Genomic DNA, 25,294 nt, shown 5'->3' on the forward strand with positions numbered 1-25,294 from the left:
ATGGGGGCCTGTTCGGCCCGCCTTTTCCTGTAGTCCATGATCAGTTTCTTTGAAGAAGAGGTTGTTGTCCTGGCACCACAAGGTCAGGTCTCTGACCTCCCTATGGGCTGTCTCATCTTTGTCGGTGATCAGGGCTACCACTGTTGTGTCATCAGCAAACGTAATGATGGTGTTGGATTCGTGACTGGCCTTGCAGTCATGAGTGAAAAGGGAGTACTGGAGGGGGTAGAGCACGCACCCTTGAGGGTTCCCTGTGTTGAGGATCAGCGTGGCGGATGTGTTATCTACCCTTCACCTGGGGGCGGCTGTCAGGAAGTCCAGGATCCAGTTGCAGAGGGAGGTGTTTAGTCCCAGGGTCCTTAGCTAAGTGATGAGCTTTGAGGGCATTATGGTGATGAACACATCAACACCATTATCCCAGAAACCCTAGACCCACTCCAATTTGCATACCACACCAACAGATCCACAGATGATGCAATCTCTATTGCACTCCACACTGCCCTTTCACATCTGGACAAAAGGAACACCTATGTGAGAAGGCTGCTCATTGACTATAGCTCAGTGAGCCATGACCAGCCTTTCAAAGCATTTCAAGGCTACAGACGTGAGTGCTACCGGTCGGTAGTCATTTATGCAGGTTACCTTAGTGTTCTTGGGCACAGGGACTATGGTGGTCTGCTTGAAACATGTAGATATTACAGAGTCAGACAGGGAGATCAGTTGGTCAGCGCATGCTCTGAGTACTTGTCCTGGTAATCCATCTGATCCTGCGTCCTTGTGAATTTTGACCTGTTTGAAGGTCTTACTCACATCGGCTGCGGAGAGCGTGATCACACAGTCGTCCAGAACACAGAACAGCTGATGCTCTCATGCATGTTTCAGTGTTACTTGCATAGAAGTTATTTAGCTCATCTGGTAGGTTCGTGTCAATGGGCAGCTCTCGGCTGTGCTTCCCTTTGTAGTCTGTAATAGTTTGCAAGCCCTTCCACATCCGACGAGCGTCAGAGCCGGAGTAGTACGATTCGATCTTAGTCCTGTATTGACGGTTCGTCGTAGGGATAGCGGGATTTCTTCTAAGCTTCCGGGTTAGAGTCCTGCTCCTTTTCTTCCGTCTTTTCTTCACGCAAATTATGGGGATTTGGGCCGGTTCCCGGGAAAGCAGTATATCCTTCTTGTCAGACTCATTAAAGGAAAAAGTTTATTCTAGTTCTTGGTGAGTATTCGCTGTTCTGATGTCCAGAAGTTATTTTCGGTCATAAGAGACGGTAGCGGCAACATTATGTACAAAATAAGTAAAAAAATAAGTGGAATCTTAGATAAAGTTCTGGGAATTTTCACAGTTTGCTTGGAATATGACAAGACTAGTTTAATGTGGCCATCAGTGCTGGAAAACTATGCTAGCCAAATATGGTTTGGCAGCATCGCAAAGTTATGGGACCTCCTAACAAACTCCATTGTCATTGATGCAGATGTTCTTTGCTTATTGAACCAACAGGTGTCCCATGTTTTACAGTCTATCTGATGTCTAGAGTTGAACCCACCACCCACAGATTATTTTTTGCTTCCTGCTGTGGCAGTTTAACATTCAGCATCCAGCCTTGCACATGTCTCCAGGGAGCTCCAGATGTCAGAGGACATCTAGTAAGGGATGAAGCCCAGAGTCCATGACCCCACCTAGGGCACTTCTGCTGTCATGGTCCCCCTATTCTTGTAGCTTGTCTTCAGATATAATACAATTCCTCTCAATTCCAATGTTAGGTCAATTCCAATTATTCATATCCCAATGAATTATAATCCCCAACAATTCCACAAATCTGCTACAATTTCAATACAACTTGAAATGTTTTAAAACTAATCCTGTAGTCAATTGTGTTTTCATGTGTTGCTGCCTATGCTATGTTGTCGTCTTAGGTCTCTCTTTATGTAGGGTTGTGTCGTCTCTCTTGTCGTAATGTGTGAAATTATGTACATTAATTCCATTAACTTTGAAAATACTGAATTGCAATTAATTTCTTAAGATTAATTATTTTACCTTAACTTAAATTCCATACAAATTGAATTCAACATACATTCTCTACTTCATGAGTTAATTCAGGAATTTCAGTAAAATTTCAAATTAAATTGGAATTAACGCCAACCCTGATGTGGGTATCATGTCTTGTTACGTAATCTTTATACCGTTAGTCCTTTTCAAGTCCCAGTTGTTTACATTGTCATGTGAAAATAGCTCATACGAAAGGCCTGTTAGACATAGCCTAATGCTTGCAATTTCATGATGTCTTGAACTCATGACCAAGGTTCTTTGATTTCCAGCTCTTTGCCAGACATGGGTCTGTCTATACTGCACCTCAGCCTTTCCACAAATTCCTTCTTTGATAGATTCACCCCCTTTGTGAATCCTGGCCCATTTGCGAGGTGATGTACTGTACGTGCTCTGCAGGTTGATAAATGGGTGGTGTTCCTCTTCTCTTTGGCGAGAACAACATGTGCTCTGTAATCAATGGAAATGTAATAATGACAGAGACAGGGGGCCCTAACAGGCACATTATGCCATCCTTGATGTGTTTTCAAAGCCTCTTTGTCTCCACCCAATTAATCAGGATAATCAAGACGGTTAACTGCATCAGGTGGGTGCCTCTGAAAGCACACGTCACGACGAGGGAAACTAGTCTATACACTCTCATCTGTACACAAGACTGAACCACTTACCACTTAACCGGCTGCCACAGCCATGAAGGTGACCGAACATAGATCATATTGTTTAAACCCTGCTACAGGTTTTGTAAGAAAAACATTTGGAAGATATCAGGAATTTAATTTTGAAAATCTGTGTAAAGGTTAATATGGCTCAAAGCTGCGTAAAGCCGAGCAAAGGCCTGATAAAATGAATATGGGGGATTAAAAATTGTGAACACATTTTTTGAGGGAGAGATTGCACAACGACCAAAGTCCCTCTATGGTCTAGACTATGTTCAGGCCTTGGGGGGTTAAGGATAACATGGCACGCAGACTTAAACTGTTATTGCTGCCGTTGTCTGAATCAAACACTCAATATAATACTGCTAGTGGGTCTTGTTAAAATGCTTTATAATATCTTTATGTACATATTCTTTATCCCTTTACACTTGTGTGTGTAAGGTAGTAGTTTTGGAGTTGTTAGGTTAGATTACTCGTTGGTTATTACTGCATTGTCAGAACTAGAAGCACAAGCATTTCGCTACACTCGCATTAACATCTGCTAACCATGTGTATGTGACAAATACATTTGATTTGATTTGATTTTTTATGGGTTACTTTTTTGAGTTTTTCTCTGCTGCCCCATGTATGACAAATATAGTGTTGTCCTCACAAAATCTTTCACCTAGCCTACACACTAAACTGTAACGTTTGTTAACTTCTATGAGGCTGAATCATCATAATAGAACAACTTTATTTATTGTATACACAAGCCAACTTTTTGGGACATAGACATGTCTTATATGGGCAGAAAGCTTCAATTATTGTTAATCTAACTGTGGTACCCAATTAATAGTAGCTATTATAATGAAAAATATCATGCTATTGTTTGAGGAGAGTGCACAACAGCAAAGCACTTTTATCACGGCAACTGGTTTGATACATTCACCTCTGAAGATAAATAATGTACTTACATTCAGTAATCTTGCTCTGATTTGTCATCCTGAGGGTCCCAGAGATAAAAATGTAGCATCGTTTTGTTTGATAAAATCTATTTTTATGTTAAAATGTAGGATCTGGGGTCTACAGTTTGAACCCACTGCTGTCTTTGGCTCCACACCCACCCCGCCCAGCCATCTAGATGTGTGAAAGTTAATGTATAAGCTAATGATTCATCATGTATGACACTCCTGGGAGTGTGTAAACTTACATTTTTTATTACCATAGCATTTTTGTATGTTCTCTACAGTTATGTATTTGAAAATGTATCAATTGACCAATTCGGCACATTTGGGCAAACACCAGCAAAACTTGATACAAAATATCGTGCAGTAATGTAATTCTTCACTGGATCCGTCTGAAACGTTGCACACACACTGCTGCCATCTGGTGGTCAAAATCTAGATTACACCTAAACTCCTATCTGAATGTGTGGCCTTTCTCTTGCATTTCAAAGATGGAGAAAAAAACGTAGAAAATGCATGTTTTTTTTGTTTATATTATCATTTACCAGATCTAATGTGTTATATTCTCCTACATTCATTTCACATTTTCACAAACTTCAAAGAGTTTCCTTTCAAATGGTATCAAAAATATGCAAATCCTTTCTTCAGGTCCTGAGCTATGGGCAGGTAGATTTGGGTATGTTAGTCTAGGCAAAAAGTTTTAAAAAAGCGTCTGTTCCTTAAGAGGTTCAAAGAAGGATTTTTATGCCTTGAGACATGGATTGTGTACGTGTGCCATTCAGAGGGTGAATGGGCAAGAAAATATTTTAGTGCCTTTGAACAGGGTATGGTAGTACGTGCCAGGAACACCAGTTTGTGTCAAGAATTGCAATCTGCTGGGTCTTTCACACTCAACAGTTTCCTGTGTGTATCAAGAATGGTCCACCACCCAAAGAACATCTAGCCAACCTGACACAACTGTGGGAGGAATTGGAGTCAACATGGGCCAGCATCCCTGTGGAACACCTTCAACATCTTCTATTTTTATTTAACCTTTATTTAACTAGGCAAGTCAATTAATAATAAATTCTTAATTAAAATGACGGCCAAACCCAGACGACGATCTGCCAATTGTGCGCCGCCCTATGGGACTCCCAACCAAGGACTGCAGTAACACCTCTTCCATGAGATGCAGTGCCTTAGACCACTGCGCCACTCCGGATTCTTAGACCACTGTGCAACTTGTAGAGTCCATGCCCCAATGAATTGAAGTTGTTCTGGGGGCAAAAAGAGGAAAGGGGGGGGAACTCAATATTAGGAAGGTGTTCTTAATATTTTGGACACAGTGTATATCATGAGTTAGAAGATTACGAATAATTTGTGATGAGTGAGTGTGTTATTGCAGAAATAAATAGGCCTATGTTAAAAAATTAGTGTTTAATTAATTATGAAAGTCTTATTTTTTTCATTTTGAGCACCTGCCCCTGAAAGGTCTGTGCACGGCCCTGAGTGGACTCTTTACCTGCCATAGAGGGTGATGGTACACTTCTCCACTTTTCCTCTCCCAGTGACTCTAATCATTTTGAACAATGTGAGTGGCCCCTGGAGGAACAACTGCGTGCCGGCCAGAGAAACTGACACATCCTGACTCAGGAAGGCAAAGTCATCAGGTCGTGGTGAGGGGACACGGGGTAAAGGGCGGTATTGTGTTGTCACATGGGCCTCTCCAAACTAACTTCTGGAGCTCCTGGAGTAGAGAGTACAGTTAGAGTAGTAGAGTGTCCTATCATCATATACCCAGGCTGAAGGACTGTGTGCAGTGTGCAGTAAAGAGTACTTACTAACAAAACCTAGGTCTGCACAGTCATTTACAGAGCAGTTCTACAGTCATCCATAGCTGACAGTTTACTGTATATGTAGGGTGAAGGACTGCTTGCCTTTCAACAGTCTTGAAGGAGTTCCCAAATAAGCTGAGAACTTGTTGGCTTCTTTCCTTCACTCTGCAGTCCAACTCATCCCAAACCATCTCAATTGGGTTGAGGTCAGTTGATTGTGGAGGCTAGGTCATCTGATGCAGCACTCCATCACTCTCCTTAGTGGAGGTGTGTTTTGGGTCATTGTCCTGTTGTCCTGTTGAAAAAGAAATGATAGTCCCACTAACCGCAAACCAGATGGTAAGGTATGGCGTATCGCTGCAGAATGCTACAGTAGCCATTCTGGTTAAGTGTGCATTGAATTCGAAATAAATAACAGACAGTGTCACCAGCAAAGCACCCCCACACCATCACATCTTCTCCTCCATGCTTCACGGTGGGAACCACACAAGCGGAGATCATCCATTCACCAACTCCGCATCTCACAAAGACACAGCGGTTGGAAACAAGAATCTCAAATTTGGACTCATCAGACCAAAGGACCTATTTCCACCGGTCTAATGTCCGTTGCTCATGTTTCTTGGGCCAAGCAAATTCTCTTCTTCTTCTTACTGGTATCCTTTACTAGTGGTTCCTATGCAGCAATTTGACGACAAAGGCCTAATTCACTCAGTCTCCTCTGAACAGTTGATGTTGAGGTGTCTGTTACTTGAACTCTGTGAAGCATTTATTTGGGCTGCAATTTCTGAGGCTGATAACTTTAATGAACTTATCCTCTGCAGCAGAGGTAACTCTGGGTCTTCCTTTCCTGTGGCGGTCCTCATGAGAGCCAGTTTTATCATAGTGCTGGATGGTTTTTGCCACGTTTCCGGATTGACTGACCTTCATGTCTTAAAGTAATGATGGACTGTCGTTTCTCTTTACTTATTTGAGCTGTTCTTGCCATAAAATGGGATTTGGTCTTTTACCAAACAGGGCTATCATTTGTATACCACCCATACCTTGTCACAACACAACTGATTGGCCCAAATGCATTAAGAAATTACACAATTTAACTTTTGACAAGGCACACCTGTTAATTGAAATGCATTCCAGGTGACTACCTCATGAAGCTGGTTGAGAGAATGCCAAGAGTGTGCAAAGCTGCCATGAAGGCAAAGGGTGGCTACTTTGAATAATTGCACATATAAAATCTATTTGGATTTGTTTAACACTTTTTTGGTTACTACATGATTCTATGTGATACATGATTCAATGCCAAAAACCGGGACCAAACCCTCCAAGATCCCAAAGGAAAACAGAAAAGAACAATGCAAAAAAAACAAAGGCCATCAAGGACAACTAAAATCATAACAGCAGTGCCAACTGTATATGTTTGAGTGCATGTCTGGCACTATTTACATGTGCGTGTGTCCGTGTATGTGCGTTTTTGAATGAGAGTGTGTGTATATGCGTGTGTACAAACACCTGCACGGCATCAGCCTCAGGCAGACCGGCATTAGCTGTAAAAACACTGCCCCTCAGTGTCACTTTTATTTTGAAAGGATACGGCCTCAGCGCATATTGTTGCTGACTTTCACAACGTTACGGCTACACACAAACGTCGGTGCGCTTTCCCGCACATCAGTACTGTTGAAATGGCTAGCTCCGTTCGGACTTGGAAGGAATGGCTCGCACAGGTTTCCTACCTGGCAGATATGTTTGATCATCTGAATTCGCTCAATGTGTCAATGCAAGGGAGGGGCACAATCGATTTGAACCGAGGGACAAAGTGGATGCCTTCCAGATGAAGTTTACGTTTTGGCAAATCGTGTTTCTAACGGGAGTATTGGCATGTTTCCCAACGCTGATTTCGATATTCAGAATCTGATCTACAAAGCGCACGGCGACACAGTGACAAAAAAATACGTTAAACAGCATCATGTCAAGCTGCGGGGAAGGTTTTGCAACTACTTCCAGGAGAAGAACGGGAGACAAGACGACTGAACACGGGACGCCTTTCGAGTGGAGCTGGGAAGCGTCACGTTGCCAAGCAATGAAGAGGATCAGCTGGTGGCGCTGTCGATTGATCGCGGACTGAGCATGCGCAACTCGTAAAACGACACTGCCACAGTTCTGGTGCAGTTTAGTGGGAGAGTGTCCTGCTCTCGCCTGTCATGCAATCAGAATCATGCTACCGTTCAGCACTACCTATTTGTGTGAAAGTGGCTTCTCTGCTATGGCCATGCTGAAAACGAAAAGCAGAAACAAACTGGACAGCGAGCATGACCTCCGAGTTGTCCTGTCAACCATCACCCCAGACTTCCATAAAGTATAAAACTGAAGCAACACCCCCAGCTTTCCCACTGATAGGCCACACACGCGCGCACGCGCACACAAACACAATAAAATTAACATGTTTATGAGTTATTGTTCACTAAGTTAATATTTTTTTAACTTTATGGTTGCGAAACTTTTCACATGGTAATTGATGATTAAGAATTCCTAATGATTGCTGTTTTTTCTATTTTAGAAACTGGTACGTGTTACTGTTTATTAACATTATTGGACTGGTACGTGTTACTGTTTATTAACATTATTGGACTGGTACGTGTTACTGTTAATTAACGTTATTGGACTGGTACGTGTTACTGTTTATTAACGTTATTGGACTGGTACGTGTTACTGTTTATTAACATTATTGGACTGGTACGTGTTACTGTTTATTAACATTATTGGACTGGTACGTGTTACTGTTTATTAACATTATTGGACTGGTACGTGTTACTGTTTATTAACATTATTGGACTGGTACGTGTTACTGTTTATTAACATTATTGGACTGGTACGTGTTACTGTTTATTAACGTTATTGGACTGGTACGTGTTACTGTTCATTAACATTATTGGACTGGTACGTGTTACTGTTCATTAACATTATTGGACTGGTACGTGTTACTGTTCATTAACATTATTGGACTGGTTTTGATGTCATGTTCTGAGTCTGATAATGTATTAAACCCCACTCCTGAACTCGTCTCCTAATTAAAATGGCTTATTCTCTTGAATTTATAATAAATATTTTCTCCGTTAATATGGCTGTGTAATCACTTTCTTTAATTCCGTAATAGTAGACCCATGAGACAGTCTATTTTGCAAGTGAAGCCTGCCCAAGAAGGCAGCTGCAATACAACATTACAAAATGTAATTGTCAACAGTCCATAATATTGGGTCACGACTCAATTGTCATTGTCAAATTTGGGTCCCCAGGCAAAGCCAGTTGAGAACCAGAGGTCTAAAGAATACATACCAGAACAAGCACACAAAATGTGGTGGATACACAATCTTCTGAAGCTAAGATATGATACATTAATATCCATCACATCCACAACCATTATGGATGTCATGGATATCATAACGCTGAAAAGGGATAATGAAAATGAACAGAGAAACCAATTAAAAACCAGATAAAACATTAATGAAAGTTAGGTTGAAATAGAATGTTTCAAGATGATTCGATGTAAGGTGCAACTTTTACAAAACTTTTTCCTTAAAAAACGTTATGGATTATTACATTACCTGTCCCAGTCACCCACCTATCTTCACAAGACTATAGAACACGCAAAGAAACCCAAGACACTTCAATTTGGTCTGTATTTATCCAATATCAGCTAATCTTCACAATTTGTAGTGGAGAGTGCGATAATTTGAGCCAAAGGGGTAAATTGAGACACACCCTTGTTTCGAGGAAACCATACACACATTTTTTTTGTATATATTTAGGAAGAGGTCATCATTTCACGGAGTCTGTCAAGTAAGAAACAAGATGGAAAACGTAGTAAGCAAGTTAGGTGCAAAAAACAGGTTTTCTCCAAATGAATTGATAGTGTTTCATGATGCTTGTATATATAAACTAAAGTTGATAATTTTAAGATTGAGAGAGAGAGAGGGGGGGGGGAGAGAGAGAGCGAGACAAAGAGAGAGGTGGAGATGGAAGAGAGAGAGCGAGACAAAGAGAGAGGTGGAGATAGAAGAGAGAGAGAGCGAAAGAGAGGGGGAGATGAGAGATATATGAGAGAGAGATATGAGAGACAGAAATATTGAAGGAGGTTGAAAATAAGAATCGAGGCAGTACATCTCCTGCCACATTTGTGTCCTCATAAGCACTGTGGATGAAGAGATATATGCTGTAAATTGTCTTAAAAGTATGTTAGTGTAGGACACCGTAAAGCATCTTAATCTGCCCTATAGGACAAGGTGAAGAAAGATAGAGATGGAAAACTCATCTGAAAATAACATGAAACGTCTCAGGATAGGAAGATGAATGCTTTAACGTACAGTAGATTAAACTAGAACTAGTGTCGTCAGGATGTTATTTCTTCTCACTTCGGAGAGGAAGAGCCAAGCCCAGGACAGCTTACCCTTTCAAGGCAGTGCGGCGGGTGAGATTTTAAACTCATTTGTGCAGTAGTCATTTATGCAGGTTACCTTAGTGTTCTTGGGCACAGGGACTATGGTGGTCTGCTTGAAACATGTAGATATTACAGAGTCAGACAGGGAGATCAGTTGGTCAGCGCATGCTCTGAGTACTTGTCCTGGTAATCCATCTGATCCTGCGTCCTTGTGAATTTTGACCTGTTTGAAGGTCTTACTCACATCGGCTGCGGAGAGCGTGATCACACAGTCGTCCAGAACACAGAACAGCTGATGCTCTCATGCATGTTTCAGTGTTACTTGCATAGAAGTTATTTAGCTCATCTGGTAGGTTCGTGTCAATGGGCAGCTCTCGGCTGTGCTTCCCTTTGTAGTCTGTAATAGTTTGCAAGCCCTTCCACATCCGACGAGCGTCAGAGCCGGAGTAGTACGATTCGATCTTAGTCCTGTATTGACGGTTCGTCGTAGGGATAGCGGGATTTCTTCTAAGCTTCCGGGTTAGAGTCCTGCTCCTTTTCTTCCGTCTTTTCTTCACGCAAATTATGGGGATTTGGGCCGGTTCCCGGGAAAGCAGTATATCCTTCTTGTCAGACTCATTAAAGGAAAAAGTTTATTCTAGTTCTTGGTGAGTATTCGCTGTTCTGATGTCCAGAAGTTATTTTCGGTCATAAGAGACGGTAGCGGCAACATTATGTACAAAATAAGTAAAAAAATAAGTGGAATCTTAGATAAAGTTCTGGGAATTTTCACAGTTTGCTTGGAATATGACAAGACTAGTTTAATGTGGCCATCAGTGCTGGAAAACTATGCTAGCCAAATATGGTTTGGCAGCATCGCAAAGTTATGGGACCTCCTAACAAACTCCATTGTCATTGATGCAGATGTTCTTTGCTTATTGAACCAACAGGTGTCCCATGTTTTACAGTCTATCTGATGTCTAGAGTTGAACCCACCACCCACAGATTATTTTTTGCTTCCTGCTGTGGCAGTTTAACATTCAGCATCCAGCCTTGCACATGTCTCCAGGGAGCTCCAGATGTCAGAGGACATCTAGTAAGGGATGAAGCCCAGAGTCCATGACCCCACCTAGGGCACTTCTGCTGTCATGGTCCCCCTATTCTTGTAGCTTGTCTTCAGATATAATACAATTCCTCTCAATTCCAATGTTAGGTCAATTCCAATTATTCATATCCCAATGAATTATAATCCCCAACAATTCCACAAATCTGCTACAATTTCAATACAACTTGAAATGTTTTAAAACTAATCCTGTAGTCAATTGTGTTTTCATGTGTTGCTGCCTATGCTATGTTGTCGTCTTAGGTCTCTCTTTATGTAGGGTTGTGTCGTCTCTCTTGTCGTAATGTGTGAAATTATGTACATTAATTCCATTAACTTTGAAAATACTGAATTGCAATTAATTTCTTAAGATTAATTATTTTACCTTAACTTAAATTCCATACAAATTGAATTCAACATACATTCTCTACTTCATGAGTTAATTCAGGAATTTCAGTAAAATTTCAAATTAAATTGGAATTAACGCCAACCCTGATGTGGGTATCATGTCTTGTTACGTAATCTTTATACCGTTAGTCCTTTTCAAGTCCCAGTTGTTTACATTGTCATGTGAAAATAGCTCATACGAAAGGCCTGTTAGACATAGCCTAATGCTTGCAATTTCATGATGTCTTGAACTCATGACCAAGGTTCTTTGATTTCCAGCTCTTTGCCAGACATGGGTCTGTCTATACTGCACCTCAGCCTTTCCACAAATTCCTTCTTTGATAGATTCACCCCCTTTGTGAATCCTGGCCCATTTGCGAGGTGATGTACTGTACGTGCTCTGCAGGTTGATAAATGGGTGGTGTTCCTCTTCTCTTTGGCGAGAACAACATGTGCTCTGTAATCAATGGAAATGTAATAATGACAGAGACAGGGGGCCCTAACAGGCACATTATGCCATCCTTGATGTGTTTTCAAAGCCTCTTTGTCTCCACCCAATTAATCAGGATAATCAAGACGGTTAACTGCATCAGGTGGGTGCCTCTGAAAGCACACGTCACGACGAGGGAAACTAGTCTATACACTCTCATCTGTACACAAGACTGAACCACTTACCACTTAACCGGCTGCCACAGCCATGAAGGTGACCGAACATAGATCATATTGTTTAAACCCTGCTACAGGTTTTGTAAGAAAAACATTTGGAAGATATCAGGAATTTAATTTTGAAAATCTGTGTAAAGGTTAATATGGCTCAAAGCTGCGTAAAGCCGAGCAAAGGCCTGATAAAATGAATATGGGGGATTAAAAATTGTGAACACATTTTTTGAGGGAGAGATTGCACAACGACCAAAGTCCCTCTATGGTCTAGACTATGTTCAGGCCTTGGGGGGTTAAGGATAACATGGCACGCAGACTTAAACTGTTATTGCTGCCGTTGTCTGAATCAAACACTCAATATAATACTGCTAGTGGGTCTTGTTAAAATGCTTTATAATATCTTTATGTACATATTCTTTATCCCTTTACACTTGTGTGTGTAAGGTAGTAGTTTTGGAGTTGTTAGGTTAGATTACTCGTTGGTTATTACTGCATTGTCAGAACTAGAAGCACAAGCATTTCGCTACACTCGCATTAACATCTGCTAACCATGTGTATGTGACAAATACATTTGATTTGATTTGATTTTTTATGGGTTACTTTTTTGAGTTTTTCTCTGCTGCCCCATGTATGACAAATATAGTGTTGTCCTCACAAAATCTTTCACCTAGCCTACACACTAAACTGTAACGTTTGTTAACTTCTATGAGGCTGAATCATCATAATAGAACAACTTTATTTATTGTATACACAAGCCAACTTTTTGGGACATAGACATGTCTTATATGGGCAGAAAGCTTCAATTATTGTTAATCTAACTGTGGTACCCAATTAATAGTAGCTATTATAATGAAAAATATCATGCTATTGTTTGAGGAGAGTGCACAACAGCAAAGCACTTTTATCACGGCAACTGGTTTGATACATTCACCTCTGAAGATAAATAATGTACTTACATTCAGTAATCTTGCTCTGATTTGTCATCCTGAGGGTCCCAGAGATAAAAATGTAGCATCGTTTTGTTTGATAAAATCTATTTTTATGTTAAAATGTAGGATCTGGGGTCTACAGTTTGAACCCACTGCTGTCTTTGGCTCCACACCCACCCCGCCCAGCCATCTAGATGTGTGAAAGTTAATGTATAAGCTAATGATTCATCATGTATGACACTCCTGGGAGTGTGTAAACTTACATTTTTTATTACCATAGCATTTTTGTATGTTCTCTACAGTTATGTATTTGAAAATGTATCAATTGACCAATTCGGCACATTTGGGCAAACACCAGCAAAACTTGATACAAAATATCGTGCAGTAATGTAATTCTTCACTGGATCCGTCTGAAACGTTGCACACACACTGCTGCCATCTGGTGGTCAAAATCTAGATTACACCTAAACTCCTATCTGAATGTGTGGCCTTTCTCTTGCATTTCAAAGATGGAGAAAAAAACGTAGAAAATGCATGTTTTTTTTGTTTATATTATCATTTACCAGATCTAATGTGTTATATTCTCCTACATTCATTTCACATTTTCACAAACTTCAAAGAGTTTCCTTTCAAATGGTATCAAAAATATGCAAATCCTTTCTTCAGGTCCTGAGCTATGGGCAGGTAGATTTGGGTATGTTAGTCTAGGCAAAAAGTTTTAAAAAAGCGTCTGTTCCTTAAGAGGTTCAAAGAAGGATTTTTATGCCTTGAGACATGGATTGTGTACGTGTGCCATTCAGAGGGTGAATGGGCAAGAAAATATTTTAGTGCCTTTGAACAGGGTATGGTAGTACGTGCCAGGAACACCAGTTTGTGTCAAGAATTGCAATCTGCTGGGTCTTTCACACTCAACAGTTTCCTGTGTGTATCAAGAATGGTCCACCACCCAAAGAACATCTAGCCAACCTGACACAACTGTGGGAGGAATTGGAGTCAACATGGGCCAGCATCCCTGTGGAACACCTTCAACATCTTCTATTTTTATTTAACCTTTATTTAACTAGGCAAGTCAATTAATAATAAATTCTTAATTAAAATGACGGCCAAACCCAGACGACGATCTGCCAATTGTGCGCCGCCCTATGGGACTCCCAACCAAGGACTGCAGTAACACCTCTTCCATGAGATGCAGTGCCTTAGACCACTGCGCCACTCCGGATTCTTAGACCACTGTGCAACTTGTAGAGTCCATGCCCCAATGAATTGAAGTTGTTCTGGGGGCAAAAAGAGGAAAGGGGGGGGAACTCAATATTAGGAAGGTGTTCTTAATATTTTGGACACAGTGTATATCATGAGTTAGAAGATTACGAATAATTTGTGATGAGTGAGTGTGTTATTGCAGAAATAAATAGGCCTATGTTAAAAAATTAGTGTTTAATTAATTATGAAAGTCTTATTTTTTTCATTTTGAGCACCTGCCCCTGAAAGGTCTGTGCACGGCCCTGAGTGGACTCTTTACCTGCCATAGAGGGTGATGGTACACTTCTCCACTTTTCCTCTCCCAGTGACTCTAATCATTTTGAACAATGTGAGTGGCCCCTGGAGGAACAACTGCGTGCCGGCCAGAGAAACTGACACATCCTGACTCAGGAAGGCAAAGTCATCAGGTCGTGGTGAGGGGACACGGGGTAAAGGGCGGTATTGTGTTGTCACATGGGCCTCTCCAAACTAACTTCTGGAGCTCCTGGAGTAGAGAGTACAGTTAGAGTAGTAGAGTGTCCTATCATCATATACCCAGGCTGAAGGACTGTGTGCAGTGTGCAGTAAAGAGTACTTACTAACAAAACCTAGGTCTGCACAGTCATTTACAGAGCAGTTCTACAGTCATCCATAGCTGACAGTTTACTGTATATGTAGGGTGAAGGACTGCTTGCCTTTCAACAGTCTTGAAGGAGTTCCCAAATAAGCTGAGAACTTGTTGGCTTCTTTCCTTCACTCTGCAGTCCAACTCATCCCAAACCATCTCAATTGGGTTGAGGTCAGTTGATTGTGGAGGCTAGGTCATCTGATGCAGCACTCCATCACTCTCCTTAGTGGAGGTGTGTTTTGGGTCATTGTCCTGTTGTCCTGTTGAAAAAGAAATGATAGTCCCACTAACCGCAAACCAGATGGTAAGGTATGGCGTATCGCTGCAGAATGCTACAGTAGCCATTCTGGTTAAGTGTGCATTGAATTCGAAATAAATAACAGACAGTGTCACCAGCAAAGCACCCCCACACCATCACATCTTCTCCTCCATGCTTCACGGTGGGAACCACACAAGCGGAGATCATCCATTCACCAACTCCGCATCTCACAAAGACACAGCGGTTGGAAACAAGAATCTCAAATTTGGACTCATCAGACCAAAGGACCTATTTCCACCGGTCTAATGTCCGTTGCTCATGTTTCTTGGGCCAAGCAAATTCTCTTCTTCTTCTTACTGGTATCCTTTACTAGTGGTTCCTATGCAGCAATTTGACGACAAAGGCCTAATTCACTCAGTCTCCTCTGAACAGTTGATGTTGAGGTGTCTGTTACTTGAACTCTGTGAAGCATTTATTTGGGCTGCAATTTCTGAGGCTGATAACTTTAATGAACTTATCCTCTGCAGCAGAGGTAACTCTGGGTCTTCCTTTCCTGTGGCGGTCCTCATGAGAGCCAGTTTTATCATAGTGCTGGATGGTTTTTGCCACGTTTCCGGATTGACTGACCTTCATGTCTTAAAGTAATGATGGACTGTCGTTTCTCTTTACTTATTTGAGCTGTTCTTGCCATAAAATGGGATTTGGTCTTTTACCAAACAGGGCTATCATTTGTATACCACCCATACCTTGTCACAACACAACTGATTGGCCCAAATGCATTAAGAAATTACACAATTTAACTTTTGACAAGGCACACCTGTTAATTGAAATGCATTCCAGGTGACTACCTCATGAAGCTGGTTGAGAGAATGCCAAGAGTGTGCAAAGCTGCCATGAAGGCAAAGGGTGGCTACTTTGAATAATTGCACATATAAAATCTATTTGGATTTGTTTAACACTTTTTTGGTTACTACATGATTCTATGTGATACATGATTCAATGCCAAAAACCGGGACCAAACCCTCCAAGATCCCAAAGGAAAACAGAAAAGAACAATGCAAAAAAAACAAAGGCCATCAAGGACAACTAAAATCATAACAGCAGTGCCAACTGTATATGTTTGAGTGCATGTCTGGCACTATTTACATGTGCGTGTGTCCGTGTATGTGCGTTTTTGAATGAGAGTGTGTGTATATGCGTGTGTACAAACACCTGCACGGCATCAGCCTCAGGCAGACCGGCATTAGCTGTAAAAACACTGCCCCTCAGTGTCACTTTTATTTTGAAAGGATACGGCCTCAGCGCATATTGTTGCTGACTTTCACAACGTTACGGCTACACACAAACGTCGGTGCGCTTTCCCGCACATCAGTACTGTTGAAATGGCTAGCTCCGTTCGGACTTGGAAGGAATGGCTCGCACAGGTTTCCTACCTGGCAGATATGTTTGATCATCTGAATTCGCTCAATGTGTCAATGCAAGGGAGGGGCACAATCGATTTGAACCGAGGGACAAAGTGGATGCCTTCCAGATGAAGTTTACGTTTTGGCAAATCGTGTTTCTAACGGGAGTATTGGCATGTTTCCCAACGCTGATTTCGATATTCAGAATCTGATCTACAAAGCGCACGGCGACACAGTGACAAAAAAATACGTTAAACAGCATCATGTCAAGCTGCGGGGAAGGTTTTGCAACTACTTCCAGGAGGAGAACGGGAGACAAGACGACTGAACACGGGACGCCTTTCGAGTGGAGCTGGGAAGCGTCACGTTGCCAAGCAATGAAGAGGATCAGCTGGTGGCGCTGTCGATTGATCGCGGACTGAGCATGCGCAACTCGTAAAACGACACTGCCACAGTTCTGGTGCAGTTTAGTGGGAGAGTGTCCTGCTCTCGCCTGTCATGCAATCAGAATCATGCTACCGTTCAGCACTACCTATTTGTGTGAAAGTGGCTTCTCTGCTATGGCCATGCTGAAAACGAAAAGCAGAAACAAACTGGACAGCGAGCATGACCTCCGAGTTGTCCTGTCAACCATCACCCCAGACTTCCATAAAGTATAAAACTGAAGCAACACCCCCAGCTTTCCCACTGATAGGCCACACACGCGCGCACGCGCACACAAACACAATAAAATTAACATGTTTATGAGTTATTGTTCACTAAGTTAATATTTTTTTAACTTTATGGTTGCGAAACTTTTCACATGGTAATTGATGATTAAGAATTCCTAATGATTGCTGTTTTTTCTATTTTAGAAACTGGTACGTGTTACTGTTTATTAACATTATTGGACTGGTACGTGTTACTGTTTATTAACATTATTGGACTGGTACGTGTTACTGTTAATTAACGTTATTGGACTGGTACGTGTTACTGTTTATTAACGTTATTGGACTGGTACGTGTTACTGTTTATTAACATTATTGGACTGGTACGTGTTACTGTTTATTAACATTATTGGACTGGTACGTGTTACTGTTTATTAACATTATTGGACTGGTACGTGTTACTGTTTATTAACATTATTGGACTGGTACGTGTTACTGTTTATTAACATTATTGGACTGGTACGTGTTACTGTTTATTAACGTTATTGGACTGGTACGTGTTACTGTTCATTAACATTATTGGACTGGTACGTGTTACTGTTCATTAACATTATTGGACTGGTACGTGTTACTGTTCATTAACATTATTGGACTGGTTTTGATGTCATGTTCTGAGTCTGATAATGTATTAAACCCCACTCCTGAACTCGTCTCCTAATTAAAATGGCTTATTCTCTTGAATTTATAATAAATATTTTCTCCGTTAATATGGCTGTGTAATCACTTTCTTTAATTCCGTAATAGTAGACCCATGAGACAGTCTATTTTGCAAGTGAAGCCTGCCCAAGAAGGCAGCTGCAATACAACATTACAAAATGTAATTGTCAACAGTCCATAATATTGGGTCACGACTCAATTGTCATTGTCAAATTTGGGTCCCCAGGCAAAGCCAGTTGAGAACCAGAGGTCTAAAGAATACATACCAGAACAAGCACACAAAATGTGGTGGATACACAATCTTCTGAAGCTAAGATATGATACATTAATATCCATCACATCCACAACCATTATGGATGTCATGGATATCATAACGCTGAAAAGGGATAATGAAAATGAACAGAGAAACCAATTAAAAACCAGATAAAACATTAATGAAAGTTAGGTTGAAATAGAATGTTTCAAGATGATTCGATGTAAGGTGCAACTTTTACAAAACTTTTTCCTTAAAAAACGTTATGGATTATTACATTACCTGTCCCAGTCACCCACCTATCTTCACAAGACTATAGAACACGCAAAGAAACCCAAGACACTTCAATTTGGTCTGTATTTATCCAATATCAGCTAATCTTCACAATTTGTAGTGGAGAGTGCGATAATTTGAGCCAAAGGGGTAAATTGAGACACACCCTTGTTTCGAGGAAACCATACACACATTTTTTTTGTATATATTTAGGAAGAGGTCATCATTTCACGGAGTCTGTCAAGTAAGAAACAAGATGGAAAACGTAGTAAGCAAGTTAGGTGCAAAAAACAGGTTTTCTCCAAATGAATTGATAGTGTTTCATGATGCTTGTATATATAAACTAAAGTTGATAATTTTAAGATTGAGAGAGAGAGAGGGGGGGGGGAGAGAGAGAGCGAGACAAAGAGAGAGGTGGAGATGGAAGAGAGAGAGCGAGACAAAGAGAGAGGTGGAGATAGAAGAGAGAGAGAGCGAAAGAGAGGGGGAGATGAGAGATATATGAGAGAGAGATATGAGAGACAGAAATATTGAAGGAGGTTGAAAATAAGAATCGAGGCAGTACATCTCCTGCCACATTTGTGTCCTCATAAGCACTGTGGATGAAGAGATATATGCTGTAAATTGTCTTAAAAGTATGTTAGTGTAGGACACCGTAAAGCATCTTAATCTGCCCTATAGGACAAGGTGAAGAAAGATAGAGATGGAAAACTCATCTGAAAATAACATGAAACGTCTCAGGATAGGAAGATGAATGCTTTAACGTACAGTAGATTAAACTAGAACTAGTGTCGTCAGGATGTTATTTCTTCTCACTTCGGAGAGGAAGAGCCAAGCCCAGGACAGCTTACCCTTTCAAGGCAGTGCGGCGGGTGAGATTTTAAACTCATTTGCCTTCAGCGAGACAGACGAGTTAACCACATAGGTTGGTGTGACAATAAAACCAGAGGCCTTGAAATTAAATCAAACAGCAAAGTAATTACATGCAAACAATTGAACAGTCTTTTCTGGCACCATTGTTATCTGACACCGGGTTGCAAGGATCTTGCATGCAACTGGTCCGCCGCACGTGGAAATATATATTTCCCTTGACAACCATGTTAAAGTACACGTGTGTGGGACGGGGTGTGTGTGGGATTGAGGTTGGCTGCACTTTTGATAAATCGGTTAAAGCTAGATTTTTCAGCCTGAATGTTATTTCTTTCACCTAAAATGTGCCAGGGTGCATGGCAGATCACTCGTTCAGTGGGTTTATCAGCTTGGTCAGCTCACCTGGTGTACCCATGGAATGAGTCCTTTCTTCAGAACTGCTGTGAAGTGTTGAAAAACCCTTTATTCTATCATTCCAAGTGGTTTTTAGTGGCTCTATCAGTAAGTGCAAGATCACTAAAAACCTGTTTCTCATCTCATATCAACCCGTTTAAAAAAAATGTTAAGTTTTAAAAGAATTGCGCTAATCGTAAAATCATGTTTCATTATTGCTTGGCCTTCTGAAGTTGGGCTTTCTGCTTAAATTGGGTGTCTCTATTTTTTAGACAGTCTTTGTCCTTTCTTTCCCTTGATCAATCATGTCAAAGCCTGTTCAGTTGGCCAGGTAACACCCTAGCATACCGAATACATTTTGTTTCCATTATGCAGTATCTGTGTACTGTAATTAATGATACAAACCTTGTACAATACACCTAGCAGAAAAATGTTCAAAAATAATACCCTTAACTGATCTTCCTTCAATAAGAGAGAGCATTCATATTGACAGCAAGTGCATCTCACCCAAAACAATGCAAGGGGCTAATTAGAAGCAACTGTCCTTAGTGGTCTATACTTGCCGAACCCCAGAGAGACTGACTCGTTATGAATAATTGAAGGCCTTTCTCCCCCACACAACATCAACACTGAACCATTCTCACCACCACTACTGCTGCACATTCATAACTCCCTTGTATTCTGCCAAAATCCTATCTGGAGCCCCTCAAAATTAGGAATATTAAATTGTGTTGAATTTCAAAACTGTGGCACTTTCGACCTTCATCCCTAATTCAATTGACTAAGTAACTCAACTAAGTAACTCAACTAACTGACTAACTCAAAAGACTAACAACTATAGAAGAAACTCAACTAACGCGACTGACTAACTAACTCAACTAACTCGCTCACTCACTAAACAAAGTAACTCAACAGACTCAATTGAATAACTCAACTGACTTCATTTTGCCTGTTCCACCCCACTGACTCTCTACTGCTGTCTCTCTCTGTCTTAGGGTACGGCCATGCGGCCCCCAGCACGGATGGAGGCAAGGTGTTCTGCATGCTCTACGCCCTGCTGGGCATCCCTCTCACCCTGGTCATGTTCCAGAGCCTGGGCGAGCGCATCAACACCCTGGTGCGCTACCTGCTGCACCGCCTGAAGAAGTGCCTTGGCATGCGGCGCACTGAGGTCTCCATGGTCAACATGGTGGCCATTGGCTTCATCTCCTGCATGAGCACGCTGTGCATTGGAGCACTCTCCTTCTCCTACTTCGAGGGATGGAGCTTCTTCCACGCCTACTACTACTGCTTCATCACGCTCACCACTATCGGCTTCGGGGATTATGTGGCACTGCAGAAGGATCACGCTCTACAGACCAACCCCAAGTACGTGGCCTTCTGCTTCATCTACATTCTCACTGGCCTGACCGTGATCGGAGCCTTCCTCAACCTTGTCGTGCTGCGCTTCATGACCATGAACGCAGAGGACGAGAAGCGGGACGCCGAGCAGCGCGCCCTCCTCTCCCGAAACGGCCAGGCCGGAGGGCACAACCACATGCGCTGCACCCCCGACTTGCCCTCCTCCTCCTCAGCTGCCTCAGGGTGTGGTGGAGGATCAGGGAACAGTGGTGTGGGGGGAGCAGGGAGGGGGCTGCGAAACGTCTACGCGGAGGTGCTCCACTTCCAGTCCATGTGCTCCTGCCTGTGGTACAAGAGTAGGGAGAAGCTGCAGTACTCTATCCCCATGATCATCCCCCGGGACCTGTCCACCTCGGACACATACATGGAGCAGGGGGAGGCCTTTTCCTCCGACCCCCTCCACCCGCTTCACTCCAACGGCTGCATCTGCAGCATGCACCATCCCCACTCTGCCATCAGCTCTGTGTCCACTGGCCTGCACAGTCTCACCCCATACAGACTAGGACACAGCAAGCGGCGAAGCTCCATATAGAGGCCTGGAGGACGCAATGCATATAAAACCAAGCCCCACCTCTTCTCTACCACATGGAAGGACTGTGGCACTATTTTAGATGGACTAAACCAAGAGCGCTCAACTAACAGTCCTCATGGGATCACTGTCCTGTGGTGATTTGTTTTGCACTGGCACTTAAGTGATCGATTAATGTCACTGATTTTTGAAAAACAAGAATAGGCTTGTTTTGACCCTTGATCTACAGTGCCTTGCGAAAGTATTCGGCCCCCTTGAACTTTACGACCTTTTGCCACATTTCAGGCTTCAAACATAAAGATATAAAACTGTATTTTTTTGTGAAGAATCAACAACAAGTGGGACACAATCATGAAGTGGAACAACATTTATTGGATATTTCAAACTTTTTTAACAAATCAAAAACTGAAAAATTGGGCGTGCAAAATTATTCAGCCCCTTTACTTTCAGTGCAGCAAACTCTCTCCAGAAGTTCAGTGAGGATCTCTGAATGATCCAATGTTGACCTAAATGACTAATGATGATAAATACAATCCACCTGTGTGTAATCAAGTCACCGTATAAATGCACCTGCACTGTGATAGTCTCAGAGGTCCATTAAAAGCGCAGAGAGCATCATGAAGAACAAGGAACACACCAGGCAGGTCCGAGATACTGTTGTGAAGAAGTTTAAAGCCGGATTTGGATACAAAAAGATTTCCCAAGCTTTAAACATCCCAAGAAGCACTGTGCAAGCGATAATATTGAAATGGAAGGAGTATCAGACCACTGCAAATCTACCAAGACCTGGCCGTCCCTCTAAACTTTCAGCTCATACAAGGAGAAGACTGATCAGAGATGCAGCCAAGAGGCCCATGATCACTCTGGATGAACTGCAGAGATCTACAGCTGAGGTGGGAGACTCTGTCCATAGGACAACAATCAGTTGTATATTGCACAAATCTGGCCTTTATGGAAGAGTGGCAAGAAGAAAGCCATTTCTTAAAGATATCCATAAAAAGTGTCGGTTAAAGTTTGCCACAAGCCACCTGGGAGACACACCAAACATGTGGAAGAAGGTGCTCTGGTCAGATGAAACCAAAATTGAACTTTTTGGCAACAATGCAAAACGTTATGTTTGGCGTAAAAGCAACACACCATCCCCACTGTCAAACATGGTGGTGGCAGCATCATGGTTTGGGCCTGCTTTTCTTCAGCAGGGACAGGGAAGATGGTTAAAATTGATGGGAAGATGGATGGAGCCAAATACAGGACCATTCTGGAAGAAAACCTGATGGAGTCTGCAAAAGACCTGAGACTGGGACGGAGATTTGTCTTCCAACAAGACAATGATCCAAAACATAAAGCAACATCTACAATGAAATGGTTCAAAAATAAACATATCCAGGTGTTAGAATGGCCAAGTCAAAGTCCAGACCTGAATCCAATCGAGAATCTGTGGAAAGAACTGAAAGCTGCTGTTCACAAATGCTCTCCATCCAACCTCACTGAGCTCGAGCTGTTTTGCGAGGAGGAATGGGAAAAAATGTCAGTCTCTCGATGTGCAAAACTGATAGAGACATACCCCAAGCGACTTACAGCTGTAATCGCAGCAAAAGGTGGCGCTACAAAGTATTAACTTAAGGGGGCTGAATAATTTTGCACGGCCAATTTTTCAGTTTTTGATTTGTTAAAAAAGTTTGAAATATCCAATAAATGTCGTTCCGCTTCATGATTGTGTCCCACTTGTTGTTGATTCTTCACAAAAAAATACAGTTTTATATCTTTATGTTTGAAGCCTGAAATGTGGCAAAAGGTCGCAAAGTTCAAGGGGGCCGAATACTTTCGCAAGGCACTGTATATCTTTACTATATTTTCAGCATCCTTTCACATTTTGCCGTATTTAAGGTTGAAGTGCATGATCTTCAATATTGGGAGATTGTTTGAATGATAAGAGGACATTGCACTATGAGAGACATATTTTTACGTGAAAGCGAGGATTATTAATTTTAAGAAACTGTGCATCATAAGCCACACTTGATTTTATGTTTGGTGAAGTGATACTATTATTTTTCACAAATAATATTATCACTTCAATATATCACAAGCGATATATAGAAGTGTTACTCTCAGTAATCATCAATAAAAACTCCCAGTAGTCATCAATAAAATAAATGTAAATATGTTTCTCATATGAATACAGTTTTTAACCAACGTACTTACAAGGGAAGAAGGTATATTTTCAGTTAAAGTATTCTAAAAACTCAGTCGACTCTGTCTTGAGTCTGTAACTGAAGTTCAGTTTCAAGCCGAACACTTTTGATCTGCTTTAGTTACTTACTGTATCTTTCTCTCAATCCTCAAGACCTATCATACTTTGTAAAAAGTATTGTAATTTTCTTTCTAATGCTTTTTTTACATCCATATAATTGATTTACTGTATGTTTGTTGTTCATTTGTTTTATGTTTTCATGATAGGGTTTTACTGAGAGCATTTGGGCTCACTGTGTATACTGTAGTAGACAGTCTAATTTACTGCTGCACTTTATAACATTATTGTGTGCTTTAAGGCACTGGAATTTATGCTTACTCACCTGATTTTTTGGTACCTAAATAATTTATTCTTATAGGTGTAATGCTCTTAAATATTGTCTAAGGGAGATTTGTAATACCCTATGAAAGTGACACACATTTTTACTTCTGGGATCCTTGTTTTGTAGGCTTAGAATTTGCTTCAAATTTGCATCGTCAAATTCATATTAAAATGTATATGTATTTTCATATGAATTAACTTACCATATGCCGGTTTTCCACGTGTGTGTGTCATCCAAGAAGAAGCACAAATCCAAAAAGCTACAGCTGTTTCATTTGAACTTACACAGGATATTGGATCGGATGTCTTTTGTCTTTGGTTCAGTTGGTTGAAATAGATTTTTAAATGCCTTTTTCGCATCCAGAAAAATATGTCTTGACCTTATGAAAAAAATATATCTTTACTTGGTTTTAATCTGTTTATTTTCCATCTCCTCAACCAGAAAACCAATTTATAACCAGAAACCTACATCATTATGATGTCACATGGCACGTTTTGTCGACTGGGAATGCACATCTTCAAGCAGATAGAGCGTCTTTGGTGAGGGTCATATGGATCACAAGTTAATGATTTACTGAATAATATTTATGTTATAGAGAAATGAGATTTGTTTGAAACATCATGAGATGGTAGTATGAATGTTTAACAGATTTTAAATTGAAACTCTTTTTGATTCAATCACTTCAGATTGATTTGAAGATTACCATTTCTTTGAGTTGGAGTTATTAATCACATTTTCTTAATAAAGTATAGAAGTTGGAAATTTAATACCAACATTTCTTTTTTAATTTTTATATATTCTGATTGGGTGATAATGGTAACCAAAGTGAAAGTTAAAATCTCAGTTCATCACAGTATTTTTCAACAGCTTGGTGAATTGTTGAGAAAAAAATAAGAAACCCGCACACTGCTCTTGCTAGTATCACTGCTCCCCACCAAGCCCTACGTAATCGGCCTCAAGGCAAAAGCAGTGTGTGGGTTTCTTCTTTTTTCTCAATCTTATTCAACTGTTTCCATGAACCTGCAACAAAGATAGCTCAGATTTGCGATTACCTTTGAATTTTGAATTACAGTATGTAATTGTTGCCTGGTGGGGCATCAATATGTATTTTAAATAGTTAAATAAAATAAAATAAAATAATAATACAATCAAAATGCGCTTAATGATG

At 41.1% G+C, this 25,294-nt stretch overlaps 1 protein-coding gene across 1 annotated transcript in view; it reads left to right on the plus strand.

The window, feature by feature from the left end:
* LOC110522033 (potassium channel subfamily K member 3) overlaps positions 1 to 21,819 on the plus strand; it is a 64,045-nt gene extending 42,226 nt beyond the window's left edge. Inside the window, exon 2 of the mRNA XM_021600096.2 lies at positions 20,619 to 21,819. Within this exon, the coding sequence (XP_021455771.1) occupies positions 20,619 to 21,556 (938 nt within the window). The 3' untranslated portion in view covers positions 21,557 to 21,819. The remainder of the gene's footprint in view (positions 1 to 20,618) is intronic.
* The last annotated feature ends 3,475 nt before the right edge of the window (positions 21,820 to 25,294 follow it).

The sequence above is a fragment of the Oncorhynchus mykiss genome, chromosome 4 (genome assembly GCF_013265735.2).
Source record: "Oncorhynchus mykiss isolate Arlee chromosome 4, USDA_OmykA_1.1, whole genome shotgun sequence".
Lineage (NCBI taxonomy): Eukaryota > Metazoa > Chordata > Actinopteri > Salmoniformes > Salmonidae > Oncorhynchus > Oncorhynchus mykiss.